General features: G+C 43.8%; 1 protein-coding gene across 3 annotated transcripts in view; it reads left to right on the forward strand.

The window, feature by feature from the left end:
- The window catches only part of LOC129838473 (proton myo-inositol cotransporter-like), an 83,973-nt gene that overhangs the window by 62,214 nt on the left and 2,643 nt on the right, over window positions 1-19,116 (forward strand). For 2 of the 3 annotated variants that reach the window (XM_055905454.1, XM_055905452.1), the window contains 5 exons: window positions 7,100-7,263; window positions 7,617-7,737; window positions 17,760-17,885; window positions 18,154-18,272; window positions 18,554-18,706. In XM_055905454.1, coding sequence (XP_055761429.1) covers window positions 7,100-7,263; window positions 7,617-7,737; window positions 17,760-17,885; window positions 18,154-18,272; window positions 18,554-18,706 — 683 coding nt within the window. Of the gene's footprint in view, window positions 1-7,099; window positions 7,264-7,616; window positions 7,738-17,759; window positions 17,886-18,153; window positions 18,273-18,553; window positions 18,757-19,116 lie in introns of all 3 variants that reach the window. The other variant, XM_055905453.1, reaches the window with a different exon arrangement.

Raw genomic sequence — 19,116 nt, forward strand, 5'->3', positions numbered from 1 at the left:
GGTCAAGGGGTTAGTGTAGGTGACACACTGGGATCTTGTCAAAGTTGCTGTTGTTGTTGCGTTTTTGTGTATTTACACAATCACCAGTCTACCATGTCACCTTCTGTGTTTTGGTTTTCAAGAGCCAGCTTGTGTCAAACCAAGTCAAAGTCAGCCAACGTTTGTCTCGACTTCTTACTTCACATCTCAAGTAGGAGTTGAGTGTTTCTTGTTTTTGTAAGGATTTGTTTGTCTCTCCACTGTGAAGTTCCTATTCATAATAGTCACAGCCATAGGCGGAAATCCCAGGGGGGACGGGGGGGACACGACCCCCCCATCCTGGGGAAAATATGATTTGTCCCCCCCAATATATCACTGTAAACATAACTATGTAATTTCAATAATATTAATAATACGCAATGAAAGCACTTGTACTGATTATAGACACTTAATAGCGCATTTTTAAATTTCACAAGATTGCGACCCCCCCGCCCTTTGCCTCACAATGGTTTGATCCACTGCCAGTTCTTTAGCTGGCAAGGTAATAGAGGGCTCGTATCTACTGTCCGAAAGGCACTCAATGTACGTAACTGACGTGAGGTAATCCAGTCAATCGCGCCTTAGCAATGTATATATTTTTTTCATGTTGCAGGGTTCACACACTAGCTGAATTTGCAGAGCTAGCGCGCAAACTAAAGCAAACATTAACTATCAAGCTAGCTAGTACCTATTCCATTTATGTGGCGTCGTCAAAGATGGAATATTTGCTATCGTCAGTTTATTCCAAGATTAGCATGCAGCTGTAGTGCTTCAAAGTCCCTGTGATAAGGTTAGCGATAAACTGAAGTCCAAACTGAACAAAATTACACTCTCTTATACCATTGTCTTAAATATATTTAATGGTCTCGTTGCAAAAGCTAAATTGTCGCTAGTGAATTTTTAATTTTTTTCACCTTTAACCAGGTAGCAAAGATTATAGCAAACACCACAGAAACGGAATTGGTGCTCGCTAGCTTTGCAAATTCAGCTATTGTTGGAAGCCTGCCAATATGAAACAAACTATGTTAAAATTTCAAAACGTTGCAGCATGTGTTGTGTAAATGTGTGTGTGCAGCTAGACCGGTCAGCCAGCCAGCCAGGTAGAAAAATGTCAGAAAAAAGTAAAAAGACGGACATCAGAGTATTTTTCAGTACACCAAAACGCAAAGTAAGAACTCTAGTAGCCTAATATCTCAAAGACCAGTTGATAAAATGTTCATAAGAAAGAAGTGAAATGCTAATGGAAATATTTCACAATGATGTCATTAGGCAGAGCAGGCAACAGATGGCACACAGACAGCAGAGCTGGGGACAGATATGCAGGGACAGACTGGCAGAGACAGGGAGTCTCAGGTAAGTTTGTTGAGTCTTTGTTTGGCAACATTATGAAAGGTTCTCAATTTTTTTGATTTGTAAAATAGGGACATAATTGGAAAATGCCATGAATACCCCCACTCTCAATTTAAACTGGTGACTGAACCAAGATTTGTTTAAGGCAATGGTATTGCTGTTGTGATTAATTGTGTAGTTTTGGGTACCGGTAGTTAGGAGTACAGCAAACACCTTATTTCTTTTCTAGGAGACAGACTGTGAGTCAGTGAGGGTGGTGAAAGGGAAAGAGCCAAGGAGAGAGACTTGAGGACAGTGTCACAGCCACGGCAGGACCAGGTGTCACCCTTGTTGCCAGCAGCACCAGTATAGGGGACAGTGGCACAGCATCGTCCAGTTACCTCAGTGATGACACAAAACCATATCAGCCACACCCACAATTTATAGAACCGCAAACTCTTGCAAACGTTTCAAGAGAGAGGAACACTGCACTGATAAGGAACATTGCTATAACTATTATTATTAGTAGTATTATAATGATTTAAACAAGTTGGGACAACCCTTCAGTTAACTACTGTACCTAACAATTATCCAGTAGTAGTGATTATGGTCCCTCAATATACATTTAACATATTACAACATAGTCTATGTGTTACAGCACTACTTTTGGTGTCCCCCTGAGGAATTGCTCCTGAGAAAATTTCATGTAATTGTCCCCTCCAAGGTTGATATCAGATTTTCGCCCCTGGTCACAGCGTAACATCTTCCAAAATCCGTTACAGCAGTTGCTGCCGCACAATTCCGAGCATAAGCACCATAGCTAAAATAGTGGAAGACTTGATCATTAAACTTGATGACTCTCACTCAGTCGCTCTCCTCCTCCGTTTCAGCCTCTCTACCTCTCTCTTCTCTTCTCCATCTTCCCGTCTTTCTCTTGGCTGTATGGTATCTTGTGGTGTCTTGCACTATTGACATTCTAGAGTCTCAGACTCTCAGACCAATATACGGAACAGTCCTGTGTATTTGTCCCTATCCTACCCTTGGCCTAAGTGATCCCCACAGACCACAGATGTACTATAGATGGGTGTAGAAGGGAGTGCGTTTGTGGGGTGCGGAAGGTGCGTGCGTGTGTGCGGTGCGGAAGAGTGTATTAGAGGGTTGAACATGTCCATGGCATATCGCTGACCTATTGCTAGATATCACTTATTAAAGATGGTGGTTACCATGGTGAATGGAACTGGCTTCCAGATAACTTTTTTTTTCTTCTTCTCCTCCCATACTGAGAACAAGAATTCTCTCCTCTTTTCTTTATTCCCTCTCTCTCTCTCTCTTTCTCCCTTCTTACCAATGTTTTTTACCCACATAGATAGGAAGCAAAATAAGGGTGGGCTTTTACTGGCACACGAAGATCTGCATGAAGTCTGACTGTGTCGGTCATGATATTTTGTCCGCCAGTTATTGTCATGCAAAAGACTACGCTAACATAAACAAGTAAACACATTTAGCAGGGCTCCCGAGTGGCGCAGCAGTCTAAGGCACTGCATTTCAGTGCTAGAGGTGTCACTACAGACCCTGGTTCGATTCCAGGCTGTATCACAACCGGCTGTGATTGGGAGTCCCATAGGGCGGCGCACAATTGGCCCAGCGTCGTCCGGGTTAGGGTTTGGCCGGGCTAGGACGCCCTTGTAAATAAGAATTTGTTCTTAACTGACTTGCCTAGTTACATTTTAAAAAATTAATCTCAAGGCCTCCACACAAACAAGCTGCTAATGCTGCCGTTGGAACATCTACATTTAAAAAAAAGTCTAATAAATCAATTGAATATACACCATCACAGTGCATCTTTTATTTATTTTAGGAAGTTCCGTCTAAAGAAACATGATGATATGAAGAAAAGGTATTTCAGAAGAACAGAATATGAGTTGGCTTACTGTATGTTATCTGTCTATGAGCCATGCCATAAGCTGTAGGCTTGTTCATTTAGCAGAGAAGATATGCTTATAAGTCCTGTGCCATTATTTTATATTATATGATTTTATAGTAAGAAGAATATAACTGAACTTAGCTGAATAGAATAGAAAGGATATTTTTCCCATTCCAGAGCGAGAGTCCGCATATGAAGTGGCTATTTTGAGCGTAAAAGTGATCATTTGAAACAGGTCCTATATGCTAGATTTAGAGTTATTTGGCAACTTTAGTTATGAATGATACAAACCATAGAATGCCTTAGACATCAAAACATATATGGGCTGCACGATGCGACTTTAGGCTATTGATGAGTTGAGAAAGTCACAAAAAAAGCTGGCGCTCTGTTCCTTGCCGCAGGCTGCATACGCTGTTCTCTCATCAAGTGATCATATTTTCACCCATCAGACTATTCTCAATTTAATATTATCTTTAATAATATGTCAAATTTGTTTTTCAATTTAGAATGACTCATTATCAAATGGGCAGGAACAGGGGCAAGATTAAAAAAACAACAACATTGAATCCGTATGCTCTCGAATAGTGAATAGGGGCCGGTTCGTTTCACTCATGTCACGTAGGCTACTCTGGTTATTTTTCCGCACGGTAGGTGATATTCCGCCCAAACTCTGTATGCCATGGGCTCTCCAACCCTATTCCTGCATCGACCCAGTGCTTCAGTTGGGAAAGCGAAATCTGTTCGGGAACATCGATAGAAACATGTTTTCACAATGAAACATGGGCTATTTCATTAAACTGTTGACAGCCCCTATCTGCACACTGGAGAAAGGAATGAAGGAGAGAGGGGAGGAGCTATAATATGCATATGGTGTTTTGAATTAACCCGTTGTTGAACTTCTTTCTTCACAGTGAGGTGAGTTTTAAAAGCACATACTGTTTTCATGATACGTGTTTGATGTGATTTTAGATTGCATTCGCATGGATGTCAGAGTGTTTAGATGGACAACAGAGCCCTGAGTATGAGACCATTAGGACCTGATAGAGGGACAGTAGAGTCCTGAGTCCTAGGCCATTAGGACCTGATTATCATTTAGCGAGTTGGGTACTACTACATATTAATTGAACCTGTATTTAACTAGTATTTAACCTTTATTTAACAAGTCAGTTAAGAACAAATTCTTATTTACAATGACGGCCTACACCGGCCAAACCCGGACGACCCTGGGCCAACTGTGCGCCGCCCTATGGGACTCCCAATCACGGCCGGTTGTGATACAGCCTGTCCAGAGTGCATAAGAAGAGATTACCCTGATTCAACATAGAATTTGACTGTGGTCATGAATACAGTCTGTGTGCTTTAGTTGTGTTGGATTAATAGTTTTGGCTGCAGAGCTTCAGACTTTTCGTCCGCTCCGGTCGTCATACATATAATTTTAATATTGTTTTTATATACGGCGGCTTTATTGAGTGTCTGAGACCTTCCAGACATGACAAATGACAACTGTACTGCCAGCTGTGTCCAGTTCAGAGTAGTTACCCTGGTCTAAAATGTATTACGTTTAATAACAAATTGAACACAGACATTTCAATTAGCACAGGCTCTTATCTACATACTACAGTATTATCGCCATTTGCCCATCTCACCACCTGTAGAATGTTTTTGCGGGCAGTGTAATTTATATAATTGGACAGTGAGCTCCCCGAGAGTCCAAGAATGAGCCCGCATCCTCATCGTTAACAGGGACTGGGGAAGGTTCATTCTTCCCTCTGCAAGTGGCCTGGCAGGGGGGTCTCACCCACAAGAATACATCTGTTTTATTCCACATTTCTGGAGTGGAGTCGGAGCCTAAAGATACACACACTATGGCTGTTTGAAACCATGATTTTTAACTGGCACCATGTGGTTACCACCCAATGGTCTGTATTATGGCAGTATTTGGATGCTGTGCTGGAAGTGCTTCAAAGTACACTTATGTAGTATTTACAGCACTCTGTGTAGCTGGTTACATCATGTTTGTTGTGGATGTGGTGTGGTGGGGATGCTATGTTCTGTCAGAGCACAGGGTATCTGGCTGGGCTGGTTAAATGGGAGCTGTGCTTCCTTTCCGGCTGGCCTTGCTGCTTCTTAATCAATCTGATTCAAACCTGAGATGGCGTTTAGAGAGCCTTTACTGCAGAGAGATTTTACACCCGCTGCTACTACAAACCCCTTATCAGTCATACTGTGTTTCTGTGTGTGTGTGTGTGTGTGTGTGGGCAGATGCATACTGAGATTGAAAGCCTCTGCGAGGCGAGACAGAAATCAGGCGGCTTTGTTGCCTTCCGCCCAACACGTTGTTACATCGCTGCATGTGGCTATTGCCAGTGCTATGGGCTCAGTTTTTTTCAAAGGCTTTGCTTGATTTGTCTATTTATTGACCATGTATGTGGTGCTCATGACCCCTTACACCTGTACTTTAACTCTGAAGTATTGAACTTAGACTCAAGTTGAGAAACATGCTGGCTGACTTAACTAAAGGAACGATTTATGCAAATAGGCAATCGGTAGGAGTGTTTTGTTTTGAAAAAGAGTAGACGGGTGCAGATGCTTTTCAAGAGATTGAAAAACAAAATGCTAATTCACTGCTCCCTGCAGAGAACGGGTGAAAAAGTGAGGGAGCGAGAGAGAAAGCGAGGGAATGTCTTTTATTTTTTTAACTTTTGAATGAATGTTCTCCTCTCTCGTCCTTTTTTTGGTGAGAATTGTTGCGTTGCGTTCCCGAGTGTCTGTATTTTCTCATTCAACCTGGACAGTGAGTGTTTTTCTACAGAGGCTGGGGTGCTGCCTTGTGAAGCAGGGAGAGAGTTGATCAGAGAGGGGTGTCGTTTCCCTTATCCACTGACGTACGGTCCGATATTTCTTCAGCCACTGTAGGGGAATCAAGATCTGTGGCAACTTCTACCTTGAGCCGCTCTCTGGATGTCTACAAGTTTTACAGGACTAGGATCTTCCTCCACCGTCTATAACACCTGGTCCCCTGCAAATGAAGCATGTCAAGGAGAGAATGTTTAGAGGCCCTGTCTGTCGAGCTTGATGAGGTGTAATTTTCCTAAGTGAACCAGAGTTCAGCAGCATCCAGGCAGAAAGGTGGCACTTTAATTAGACAGTGACACCAGAGTGTTTGTGTCGCAAATGGCACGATATTCCCTACATAGTGCACTACCTTTGTCCAGAGCCCTATGAAGTAGTGCACTATTTAGGGATTTGGGTGCCATTTTGTACACAGAGGGATACAAGAGCGAATGGGGTGGATGGATTGGGACTCGGCTCATTGTGTCTATTTCGGGTTGATTGCTTTACCGGTGGTTGATTGGTGGCCACTCAACTCAAGAACATAATGGAGTGTACCTCTTCTCGATGGAGAGAATCATTAGCGCACGGTGATCTGTCTCTTTCAATCTGTTTCCTACTTGTATCTCGCTCTCCCAAGCTTTATTGGCATGAGAGGGACAATCCAATGCAATACAACATACAATCGTAATGACCTTTTGGGTTTCCTGTCCTGTCCTCAATAGTCTGTAGATGGCCATTCCAGAAGGACATTACTACCTGGCTGTTCTTTCCAGCCTGGCCAGATAGTGGCCACCACCCTATTGTCTTTGTGCATCAACATGGCGTCCAGCTAGTGTCTTTATATGGTAGCCATGTGGTGATTGATGATGACCATATCCTCTGTGTGCAGGTACTGCGGCACCACCCTAGAGATACATTATATCTCTGTGCCAAATTCTCTCTCTTTCTCTATGGTTCTGTTGACTGATGAAACACCCTCTTCTCTATGTACAGGTACTACGGCGCCACCATCCTGCAGATGTCAGGAGTGCGGGATGACAAGCTGGCCATCTGGTTGGCCGGGGTCACAGCCTTCACCAACTTTCTGTTCACCCTCCTGGGGGTGTGGCTAGTGGAGAAGGTTGGCCGCAGGAAACTCACACTGGGGAGCATCATCGGTAAGGGTCAGAGGGTCAGGGTAAAGATAAATGTATGGATTCTGATGATTCAGAGACACATTTAGCGTGTGTGAATTGATGGCACATTGGATCACAGTATACGTTTCACAGTTAGTTCCACAGATAGATTTGAATGGAATTACATGGACTACGTGAAATTACAGTATTACATGAATTTCATAAGGTGAATGCACCAATTTGTAAGTCGCTCTGGATAAGAGCGTCTGCTAAATGACTTAAATGTAAATGTAAATGTAACTTGCAATACATGTAACTAAACAGACAGTAGTAGTAACCCATATTATGTCTAAAGCAGTACACTGTTTGGTTAGACTGTATGTGTTTTCTCCTAGGGACATGTCTGAGTTTGTCTCTGCTGGCCATTGGGTTTCTGCTGTCTGCCCAACACACCCCTCCTGTCACCCTCCACCCCACTGACCCGTCAATGGTCAACTCCACCTGCAACAGACACCTGTGAGTACTCCCTACTCTACTACTGTATTATACTGTACTATATCTGCACTGTAGTCTACTGTCCAACACAATACTGAGTATTCCGTACTATTCAGAATATAAGGGTTAACTTTCATGTTATGGGGGGCCTCCCGAGTGACGCAGGGGTCTAAGGCACTGCATCGCAGTGCTTGAGGTGTCACTACAGACCCGAGGTTGATCTCAGCCTGTAACACAACCGTCTGTGACCGGGAGTCCCATAGGGTGGCGCACAATTGGCCCAGCGTCTTCCGGGTTAAGGGAGGGTTTGGCCGTGGGGGGCTTTACTTGGTTCATCATGCTCTAGGGACTCCTTGTGGCAGGCCGGGCACCTGCAGGCTGACTTCGGTCGTCAGTTGATTGGTGTTTCCTCACATTGGGGCAGCTGGCTTCCGGGTTAAGCGGGTTGGTGTTATAGGAGGACGCATGACTCAACCTTCGCCTCTCCCGAGCCGGTTGGGGAGTTGCAGCGATGAGACAAGATCGTAATTGGATATGACGAAATTGGGGAGAAAAAGGGGGGTTAAAAAGAAGAAAAAAAATTCTGAAGGTAACATTGACATATGTACATCACTTTATTGTTAAGTGCAGGGGTAAAAAAAAAATCTGAATATGAATATGAATATGAACCTGAGCCACCATGAATTGAAACATGGTCACTAATGAGGGTGTTCTTTATTGGAAGCCTCTCCAACAAAATCCAGGTAGAATCAGGAATTCCCCAGGTCAGCTGTTTAGGCCCCTTTCTTTTTTTAAATCTTTACTAATGACATGCTACTGGCTTTGAGTAAAGCCAGTGTGTCTATGTATGCGGATGACTCTACACTATACACAACCATAGCGACCACAAATGACAGCAACACTGAATGGCTGGCAAGGAATATGTTAGTCCTAAATATTTCAAAACTTAAAGCATTGTATTTGGGACAAATCATTCACTAAATCCTAAACCTCAACTAAATCTTGTAATGAATAATGTGGAAATTGAGCGAGTTGAGGAGACTAAACTGCTTGGAGTAACCCTGGATTGTAAACATATTGATACAACAGTAGCTAGGATGGGGAGAAGTCTGTCTATATTAAAGCACTGCTCTGCATTCTTAACAGCATTATCGACAATGCAGGTCCTACAGGCCCAAGTTTTGTCGCACCTGGACTGCTGTTCAGTCAGTGGTTGGCTCAGTATGGCTGGCCCTTGGATGTACACAGGGAACTAACATTAATAATATACATGCCAATCTCACCTGGCTCAAAGTGGAGGAGAGATTGACTTCATCACTACTTGTATTTGTGAGAGGTATTGACCTGTTGAATGCCCCAATGCATACCACACAAGACATGCCACCAGAGGTCTCTTTACTGTCCCTAATTCCAGAACAGACTATGGGAGGCGCACAGTATTACATGGAACTCTATTCCACATCAAGTAACTCATGCAAGCAGTAAAATTAGACAAGAAAACAGGTTAAAAATACACCTGATGGAAAAAACGGGGACTGTGAAGCAACACAAACATAGACACATGCATACAAACACATGATAACATATGTACTATACACACACGTTATAGATATGTGGTAGAAGAGTAGAGGCATGATGGCACACACTTAATATGTTGCAGAATCTCTTATAAATGTATTGTAATGTTTTTAAAATGTATAACTGCCTTTGTTTTTCTGGACTCCTAAATACAAACACAATTGAACATTTTACAGGACCAATACAGTGTGTGTGTTTGTTTCTTAATATATTTTCCTGTTCTTCCATCTAGGACTAAATTAATGTTATTATGTGATCTAATTGTACATGCTGAACATGTTTCTGAACACTTACCTAGCAGATTATTCCAATCTCTCTCTGAGTGTTTTTTTATTCTACCAGCGGTTCATTTGAACTGCAGCAACAGATTCCATTAGCGACAGTGCAACAGGGGTTGGGTCTCTGTTCATAGAAATTATGGAGATAGATAGATAGATGGAGTGAACGAGAGAGAGAAAGAGACCCTGTCTGCCTTCTGAAAGACTGTGCCACTCTCTGTCCTAATTTACACACCGGCATGTAGACTGAGTGTACAAAACAGGAACACCTGCTCTTTCCATGACATAGACTGACCAGGTGAATCCAGGTGAAAGCTACGATCCCTTATTGATGTTACACTTCAATCAGTGTTGATGAAGGGGAGGACACAAGTTAAAGAATCATTTTTAAGCCTTGCGCCAACTGTGACATGGACTGTGTGTGTGTCACATTCAGAAGGCGAATGGGCAAGACAAAATATTTACAGTGTCTTCAGAAAGTATTCAGACCCTTTGACTTTTTCCACATTTTGTTACGTTACGGCTTTATTCTAAAATTGTTTAAATAGTTTTTTCCCTCATCAATCTACACACAATACCCCACAGTGATAAAGCAAAAACAGTTTTTTCAATTTTTTTGCTTATTTATTAAAAACAAAAAATGGAAATATCACATTTACATAAGTATTCAGACCCTTTACTCAGTACTTTGTTGAAGCACCTTTGGCAGAGATTACAGCATTGAGTCTTCTTGGGTATGATGCTAGAAGCTTGGCACACCTGATGCTGCAAGCTTGGCACACCACACCACTTCCGTGGCCTGCTCTTAAATGCTAGTAAAACGAAATGCATGCTCTTCAACCGATCGATGCCCGCACCCACCCATCCGACTAGCATCACTACTCTAGACGGTTCTGACTTAGAATATGTGGGGAAACTATAAATACCTAGGTGTCTGGCTAGACTGTAAACTCTGCTTCCAGAATCATATTAAGCATCTCCAATCCAAAATAAAATCTTCCTATTTCGCAACATAGCCTCCTTCACTCATGCTGCCAAACATACCCCCGTAAAACTGACTATCCTACCGATCCTTGACTTCGGCGATGTCATTTACAGAATAGCCTCCAACACTCTACTCATCAAATTGGATGCAGTCTATCACAGTGCCATCCGTTTTGTCATCAAAGCCCCAGATATTACCCACCACTGCGACCTGTATGCTCTCGTTGGCTGGTCCTCGCTACATATTCGTTGTCAAACCCACTGGCTCCAGGTCATCTATAAGTCTTTTCTAGGTAAAGCCATAGCAGCACCCACCCATAGCACGCGCTCCAGCAAGTATATTTCACTGGTCATCCCCTAGGCCAACACCGCTTTGGCCACCTTTCCTTCCAGTTCTCTGCTGCCAATAAATGGAACAAATTGCAAAATCACTGAAGTTGGAGACTTACATCTCCCTCACTAACTTTAAGCATCAGCTGTCAGAGTAGCTTACCGATCGCTGCAACTGTACACAGCTCATCTGTAAATAGCCCATCCAACCAACTACCTACCTCATCCCATATTTGTTTTTGTTTTTCTGCTCTTTTGCACACCAGTATTTCTACTTGCACATCCTCATCTGCACATCTATCACTCCAGTGTTTAATTCCTAAATTGTAATTACTTCGCCTCTATGGCCTATTTATTCAATCAATCAATCAAGTTTATTTTATATAGCCCTTCGTACATCAGCTAATATCTCGAAGTGCTGTACAGAGACCCAGCCTAAAACCCCAAACAGCTAGAATGCAGGTGTAGAAGTCCGGTGGCTAGGAAAAACTCCCTAGAAAGGCCAAAACCTAGGAAGAAACCTAGAGAGGAACCAGGCTATGAGGGGTGGCCAGTCCTCTTCTGGCTGTGCCGGGTGGAGATTATAACAGAACTATGCCAAGATGTTCAAAAATGTTCATAAGTGACGAGCACGGTCAAATAATAATCATGAATAATTTTCAGTTGGCTTTTCATAGCCGATCATTAAGAGTTGAAAAACAACAGGTCTGGGACAGGTGGCGGTTCCATAACCGCAGGCAGAACAGCTGAAACCGGAACAGCAGCAAGGCCAGGCGGACTGGGGACAGCAAGGAGCCACCACGCCCGGCAGTCCCGACGTATGGTCCCAGGGCTCAGGTCCTCCGAGAGAAAGAAAGAGAGAAGGAGAAAATTAGAGAGAGCCAAGATTTTCAAAATGTTCATAAATGACAAGCATGGTCAAATAATAATCAGGAATAAATGTCAGTTGGCTTTTCATAGCCGATCATTAAGAGTTGAAAACAGCAGGTCTGGGACAGGTAGGGGTTCCGTAACCGCAGGCAGAACAGTTGAAACTGGAATAGCAGCAAGGCCAGGCGGACTGGGGGCAGCAGGGAGTCGTCATGCCCGGTAGTCCTGACGTATGGTCCTAGGGCTCAGGTTCTCAGAGAGAGAGAGAAAGAAAGAGAGAACGAGAGAATTAGAGAAAGCATACTTAAATTCACACAGGACACTGGATAAGACAGGAGAAGTACTCCAGGTATAACCAACTGACCCTAGCCCCCCGACACAAACTACTGCAGCATAAATACTGGAGGCTGAGACAGGAGCGGTCAGGAGACACTGTGGCCCCATCCGAAGATACCCCCGGACAGGGCCAAATAGGAAGGATATAACCCCACCCACTTTGCCAAAGCACAGCCCCCGCACCACTGGAGGGATATCTTCAACCACCAACTTATAATCCTGAGACAAGGCCGAGTATAGCCAACAAAGATCTCCACCACAGCACAAACCAAGGGGGGGCGCCAACCCAGACAGGAAGATCACAGTAACTCAACCCACTCAAGTGACGCACCCCTCCCAGGGACGGCATGAAAGAGCACCAGTAAGCCAGTGACTCAGCCCCTGTAATAGGGTTAGAGGCAGAGAATCCCAGTGGAGAGAGGGGAACCGGCCAGGCAGAGACAGCAAGGGCGGTTCGTTGCTCCAGAGCCTTTCCGTTCACCTTCATACTCCTGGGCCAGACTACACTCAATCATATGACCTACTGAAGAGATAAGTCTTCAGTAAAGACTTAAAGGTTGAGACCGAGTCTGCGTCTCTCACATGGGTAGGCAGACTGTTCCATAAAAATGGAGATCTATAGGAGAAAGCCCTGCCTCCCGCTGTTTGCTTAGAAATTCTAGGGACAATTAGGTGGCCTGCGTCTTGTGATCGTAGCGTACGTATTGGTATGTACGGCAGGACCAACTCGGAAAGATAGGTAGGAGCAAGCCCATGTAACGCTTTATAGGTTAACAGTAAAACCTTGAAATCAGCCCTTGCCTTAACAGGAAGCCAGTGTAGGGAAGCTAGCACTGGAGTAATATGATCAAATTTCTTGGTTCTAGTCAGGATTCTAGCAGCCGTATTTACCACTAACTGAAGTTTATTTAGTGCTTTATCCGGGTAGCCGGAAAGTAGAGCATTGCAGTAGTCTAACCTAGAAGTAACAAATGCATGGATTAATTTTTCTGCATCATTTTTGGACAGAAAATTTCTGATTTTTGCAATGTTACGTAGATGGAAAAAAGCTGTCCTTGAAACAGTCTTGATATGTTCGTCAAAAGAGAGATCAGGGTCAAGAGTAACGCCGAGGTCCTTCACAGTTTTATTTGAGACGACTTTACAACCATCAAGATGAATTGTCAGATTTAACAGAAGATCTCTTTGTTTCTTGGGACCTAGAACAAGCATCTCTGTTTTGTCCGAGTTTAAAAGTAGAAAGTTTTCAGCCATCCACTTCCTTATGTCTGAAACACAGGCTTCTAGCGAGGGCAATTTTGGGGCTTCACCATGTTTCATTGAAATGTACAGCTGTGTGTCATCCGCATAGCAGTGAAAGTTAACATTATGTTTTTGAATAACATCCCCAAGAGGTAAAATATATAGTGAAAACAATAGTGGTCCTAAAACGGAACCTTGAGGAACACCGAAATGCACAGTTGATTTGTCAGAGGACAAACCATTCACAGAGACAAACTGATATCTTTCCGACAGGTAAGATCTAAACCAGGCCAGAACTGGTCCGTGTAGACCAATTTGGGTTTCCAGTCTCTCCAAAAGAATGTGGTGATCGATGGTGTCAAAGGCAGCACTAAGGTCTAGTAGCACGAGGACAGATGCAGAGCCTCGGTCTGACGCCATTAAAAGGTAATTTACCACCTTCACAAGTGCAGTCTCAGTGCTATGATGGGGTCTAAAACCAGACTGAAGCATTTCGTATACATTGTTTGTCTTCAGAAAGGCAGTGAGTTGCTGCGCAACAGCTTTTTCTAAAATTTTTGAGAGGAATGGAAGATTCGATATAGGCCGTTAGTTTTTTATATTTTCCGGGTCAAGGTTTGGCTTTTTCAAAAGAGGCTTTATCACTGCCACTTTTAGTGAGTTTGGTACACATCCGGTGGATAGAGAGCTGTTTATTATGTTCAACATAGGAGGGCCAAGCACAGGAAGCAGCTCTTTCAGCAGTTTAGTAGGAATAGGATCCAGTATGCAGCTTGAAGGTTTAGAGGCCATGATTATTTTCATCATTGTGTCAAGAGATATAGTACTAAAACACTTAAGTGTCTCTCCCGATCCCAGGCCCTGGCAGAGCTGTGCAGATCCAGGACAGCTAAGCCCTGGAGGAATACGCAGATTCAAAGAGGAGTCCGTAATTTGCTTTCTAATGGTCATGATCTTTTCCTCAAAGAAGTTCATGAATTTATTACTGCTGAAGTGAAAGCCATCCTCTCTTGGGGAATGCTGCTTTTTAGTTAGCTTTGCAACAGTATCAAAAATACATTTTGGATTGTTCTTATTTTCCTCAATTAAATTGGAAAAGTAGGATGATCGAGCAGCAGTGAGGGCTCTTCGGTACTGCACGGTACTGTCTTTCCAAGCTAGTCGGAAGACTTCCAGTTTGGTGTGGTGCCATTTCCGTTCCAATTTCCTGGAAGCTTGCTTCAAAGCTCGGGTATTTTCTGTATACCAGGGAGCTAGTTTCTTATGACAAATGTTTTTCGTTTTTAGGGGTGCAACTGCATCTAGGGTATTGCGCAAGGTTAAATTGAGTTCCTCAGTGAAGTGGTTAACTGATTTTTGTCCTCCGACGTCCTTGGGTAGGCAGAAGGAGTCTGGAAGGGCATCAAGGAATTTTTGTGTTGTCTGAGATTTTATAGCACGACTTTTGATGCTCCTTGGTTGGGGTCTGAGCAGATTATTTGTTGCGATTGCAAACGTAATAAAATGGTGGTCCGATAGTCCAGGATTATGTGGGAAAACATTAAGATCTACAACATTTATTCCATGGGACAAAACTAGGTCCAGAGTATGACTGTGGCAGTGAGTAGGTCCAGAGACATGTTGGACAAAACCCACTGAGTCGATGATGGCTCCGAAAGACTTTTGGAGTGGGTCTGTGGACTTCTCCATATGAATATTAAAATCACCAAAAATTAGAATATGATCTGCTATGACTACAAGGTCTAAAAGGAATTCAGGGAACTCAGAGAGGAACGCTGTATATGGCCCAGGAGGCCTGTAAACAGTAGCTATAAAAAGTGATTGAGTAGGCTGCATAGATTTCATGATTAGAAGCTCAAAAGACGAAAACGTCATTTTTTTTTTTGTAAATTGAAATTTGCTATCATAAATGTTAGCAACACCTCCGCCTTTGCGGGATGCACGGGGGATATGGTCACTAGTGTAACCAGGAGGTGAGGCCTCATTTAACACAGTAAATTCATCAGGCTTAAGCCATGTTTCAGTCAGGCCAGTGATTAGTTCATTGACTATGACTGCCTTTGAAGTGAGGGATCTAACATTAAGTAACCCTATTTTGAGATGTGAGGTATCATGATCTCTTTCAATAATGGCAGGAATGGAGGAGGTCTTTATCCTAATAAGATTGCTAAGGCGAACACCGCCATGTTTAGTTTTGCCCAACCTAGGTCGAGGCACAGACACAGTCTCAATGGGTATGGGTATGGCTGAGCTGACTACACTGACTGTGCTATTGGCAGACTCCACTAAGCTGGCAGGTTGGCTAAAAGCCTGCTGCCTGGCCTGCACCCTATTTATTGCCTCACCTCCTTACTTCATTTGCACAAACTGTTTACAGATTTTTGTATCGTGTTATTGACTGTACGTTTGTTTATCCCATGTTTAACTCTGTGTTGTTGTTTTTGTCGCACTACTTTGCTTTATCTTGGCCAGGTAGCAGTTGTAAATGAGAACTTGTTCTCAACTGGCCTACCTGGTTAAATAAAGGTGAAAATTCTGCAGGTCCTCTCAAGCTCTCAGCTTGGATGGGGAGCGTTGCTGACAGCTATTTTCAGGTCTCTCCAGAGATGTTCGATCGGGTTCAAGTCCGGCTCTCGCTGGGCCAATCAAAGACATTCAGAGACTTGTCCCGAAGCCACCCCTGCGTTGTCTTGGCTGTGTGCTTAGGGTCGTTGTCCTGTTGGAAGGTGTACCTTCACCCCGGTATGAGGTCCTGAGCGCTCTGCAGCAGGTGTTCATCAAGGATCTCTCTGTACTTTGCTCCGTTCATCTTTCCCTCAATCCTGACTAGTCTCCCAGTCCCTGCCGCTGAAAAACATCCCCGCAGCATGGTGCTGCCACCATGCCTCACCGTAGGGATGGTGCCAGATTTCCTCCAGACGTGACACTTGGCATTCAGGCTAAAGAGTTCAATATCGGTTTCATCAGACCAGAGAATCTTGTTTAGGTGCCTTTTGGCAAACTCCAAGCGAGCTGTCATCTTCCTTTTACTGAGGAGTGGCTTACGTCTGGCCACTCTTCCATAAAGGTATGATTGGCGGAGTGCTGCTGGAAGGTTCTCCCATCTCCACAGAGGAACTCTAGAGCTCTGTCAGAGTGACCATTGGGTTCTTGGTCACCTCTCTGACCAAGGCCCTTCTCCCTCGAATGCTCAGTTTTACCGGGCGACCAGCTCTAGGAAGAGGTGGATCCAAACTTCTTCCATTTAAGAATGATGGAGGCCACTGTGTTCTTGGGAACTATCAATGCTGCAGACATTTCACAGCCCCAGAGCTGTGCCTAGACAGAATCTTGTCTCGGAGCTCTACAGAAAATTAATTAATGGCTTGGTTTCTGCTCTGACATGCACTGTCAACTGTGGGACCTTATATAGACAGGTGTGTGCCTTTCCAAATCATGTCCAATCAATTGAATTTACCACAGGTGGACTTCTATCAGGTTGTAGAAACATCTCAAGGATGATCAATGGAAACAGGATGCATCTGAGCTCAATTTCGAGTCACATAGCAAAGGGCCTGAATAGTTATGTAAATAATGTATGTTTAAAAAAAAAAATTATATATATTTTTTTTCACTTTGTCATTATGGGGTGTTGTGTGTAGATTGCTGAGGATGTTTTTGTTGTTTTTATCCATTTTAGAATAAGGCTGTAATGTAACAAAATGTGGAAAAAGTAAATGGGTCTGAATACTTTCCGAATGCACCATAAGTGCCTTGGAACGGGGTATGGTAGGAGGTGCCAGGCACAGTGTGTCAAGAACTGCAACCCTGCTGGGGTTTTCACATTCAACAGTTTCCCGTGTGTATCAAGAATGATTCACCAACCAAAGGACATCCAGCCAACTTGACACAACAGTGGGAGGCATTGGAGTCAACATGGACCAGCATCCCAGTCGAAGGCTTTCGATACCTTGTAAAGTCCATGCCCTGACGAATTGAAGTTGTTCTAAGGGCAAAATGGGGTGAAACTCAATATTAGGAAGGTGTTCCTAATGTTTTGAACACTCAGTGTATATTTACCTGCACTCTCTCGTCACTCACAGCTGCAACAAACAAGACAGACTCATTTAAGACAGACTTGTCTTTAATGCAGGTGGAACAGCGTCTGCTGTTCTGTCATTAGAGCTACTCTCTCTGTGAATGAACACACTCTCTGAAATGGGTCTGCCCGATGCTCGCCGCACTACATTCTCACTCATGCACGCACGTGGATGCCCAAACACACACATAAATACATGCACACACATAGATTATTCTCAAGTTATCAGAGTAAAGAGCTAAAGATAGCATCTTCTCCATTCACAGAGAGGAAATGTGTTCCGTTATACCTCCTTGATCTTGTCTCTGTTTGTGACATCTCTGTCCAATCCTCCTCTGTGATCCCAGGCTGTGTGAGCCGTGTATGCTGGACCCGGCGTGTGGCTTCTGTTACCGTGAGAACAGCACGGCTCTGTTCGCCTCATCCTGTGTACCTGTCAATACAGCCTCCACAGAGAAGGCAGCCTGGGGCAGGTGAGCTACAGGAGGCACTAAGGGGAGGGAGAGAGTGTGTGTTTGTGCAGGGGGCAGGTGAGTCATAGAATGCGCTCTGTGTGTGGGTTTATTTGATGTGCGTTTGTGAAGGGGATGGAGGGGGTTAGTAAGATGGAGTTGAATAAGACTCCTTGAAGACGGCTTGAGAAGTGCTTCTTCTATAATTCTGTACTCACAGTACCCCTCCAACCATAACATAGCTACTGTTACTACAATACAATAACTGTCTTGTACCATGTTATTCTAGGTGTTCCAACTCGACACAGCTGAGAGTCCATACGTACTGGGCCTATAACTACTGTCCCACCTCCTACTCCTGGGTGGTCCTACTGGGTCTTGTTCTCTATCTGGCCTTCTTCGCCCCAGGTGAGAGAGACAACTCTGATCTATGTAGAGATTCAATTTACGTTGTGTTTCACTTTCACTGTGGGGCAACTACTACCTAAAGAATTGCAGAATTAGAAAATGTGATATCTCCTTTCAAGTTTGGCGTTAACCATGCATTGATGTCATTTGGGATACTTGCTCAAAGGTTTGATTTGTGTGCTTACTGTGTGCAAGTCTCGATTCAGCATTGTTTGCATACTGAGGGGTAGATACTGTACTGTGGAGCTATCGTATGCCCTGTGTCATCCCTCTCCTTCCAGGTATGGGTCCGATGCCGTGGACAATCAACTCTGAAATTTATCCCCTGTGGGCCCGGAGCACAGGGAACGCCTGTTCAGCTGGAGTCAACTGGACGTTTAACTTCCTGGTCTCCCTCACCTTCCTCCATGTGGCTCAGAACCTCACCTACTACGGTAACACAGACACATCTTCCTCCACGTGGCCCAGTCCCTCACCTACTACGGTACAGACCAGCTAATCACGGATCAATAACCCCCTTACAGGACATCCTCGATCAATCAACCTGAACAGCAGGCCTGCTTTTACTGCAGGATCTGACCTTTGTTGGACATTTGATTAGTCTAGAGAGACTTGAGGTATCTTATGATAGGCTCAATGTGTAATGAATATAGTTTCATCGTGTTTGATTACTTGCTGTCATTTAATAATGTGCAGTAGATACTGGATAGTGTTTGACAGAATTGTACACTGTTGCAGACTAGAACTGAACTCTGCTGTCAGTACAGGAAAACCTCTGGGCCCTTCCTGGTCAAGTCACATACGGTAGTTAGGGAAAAACTGTAGGCCCTAATAATGACTGACA

The sequence above is a fragment of the Salvelinus fontinalis genome, chromosome 39 (genome assembly GCF_029448725.1).
Source record: "Salvelinus fontinalis isolate EN_2023a chromosome 39, ASM2944872v1, whole genome shotgun sequence".
In the NCBI taxonomy this organism is placed as follows: Eukaryota; Metazoa; Chordata; class Actinopteri; order Salmoniformes; family Salmonidae; genus Salvelinus; species Salvelinus fontinalis.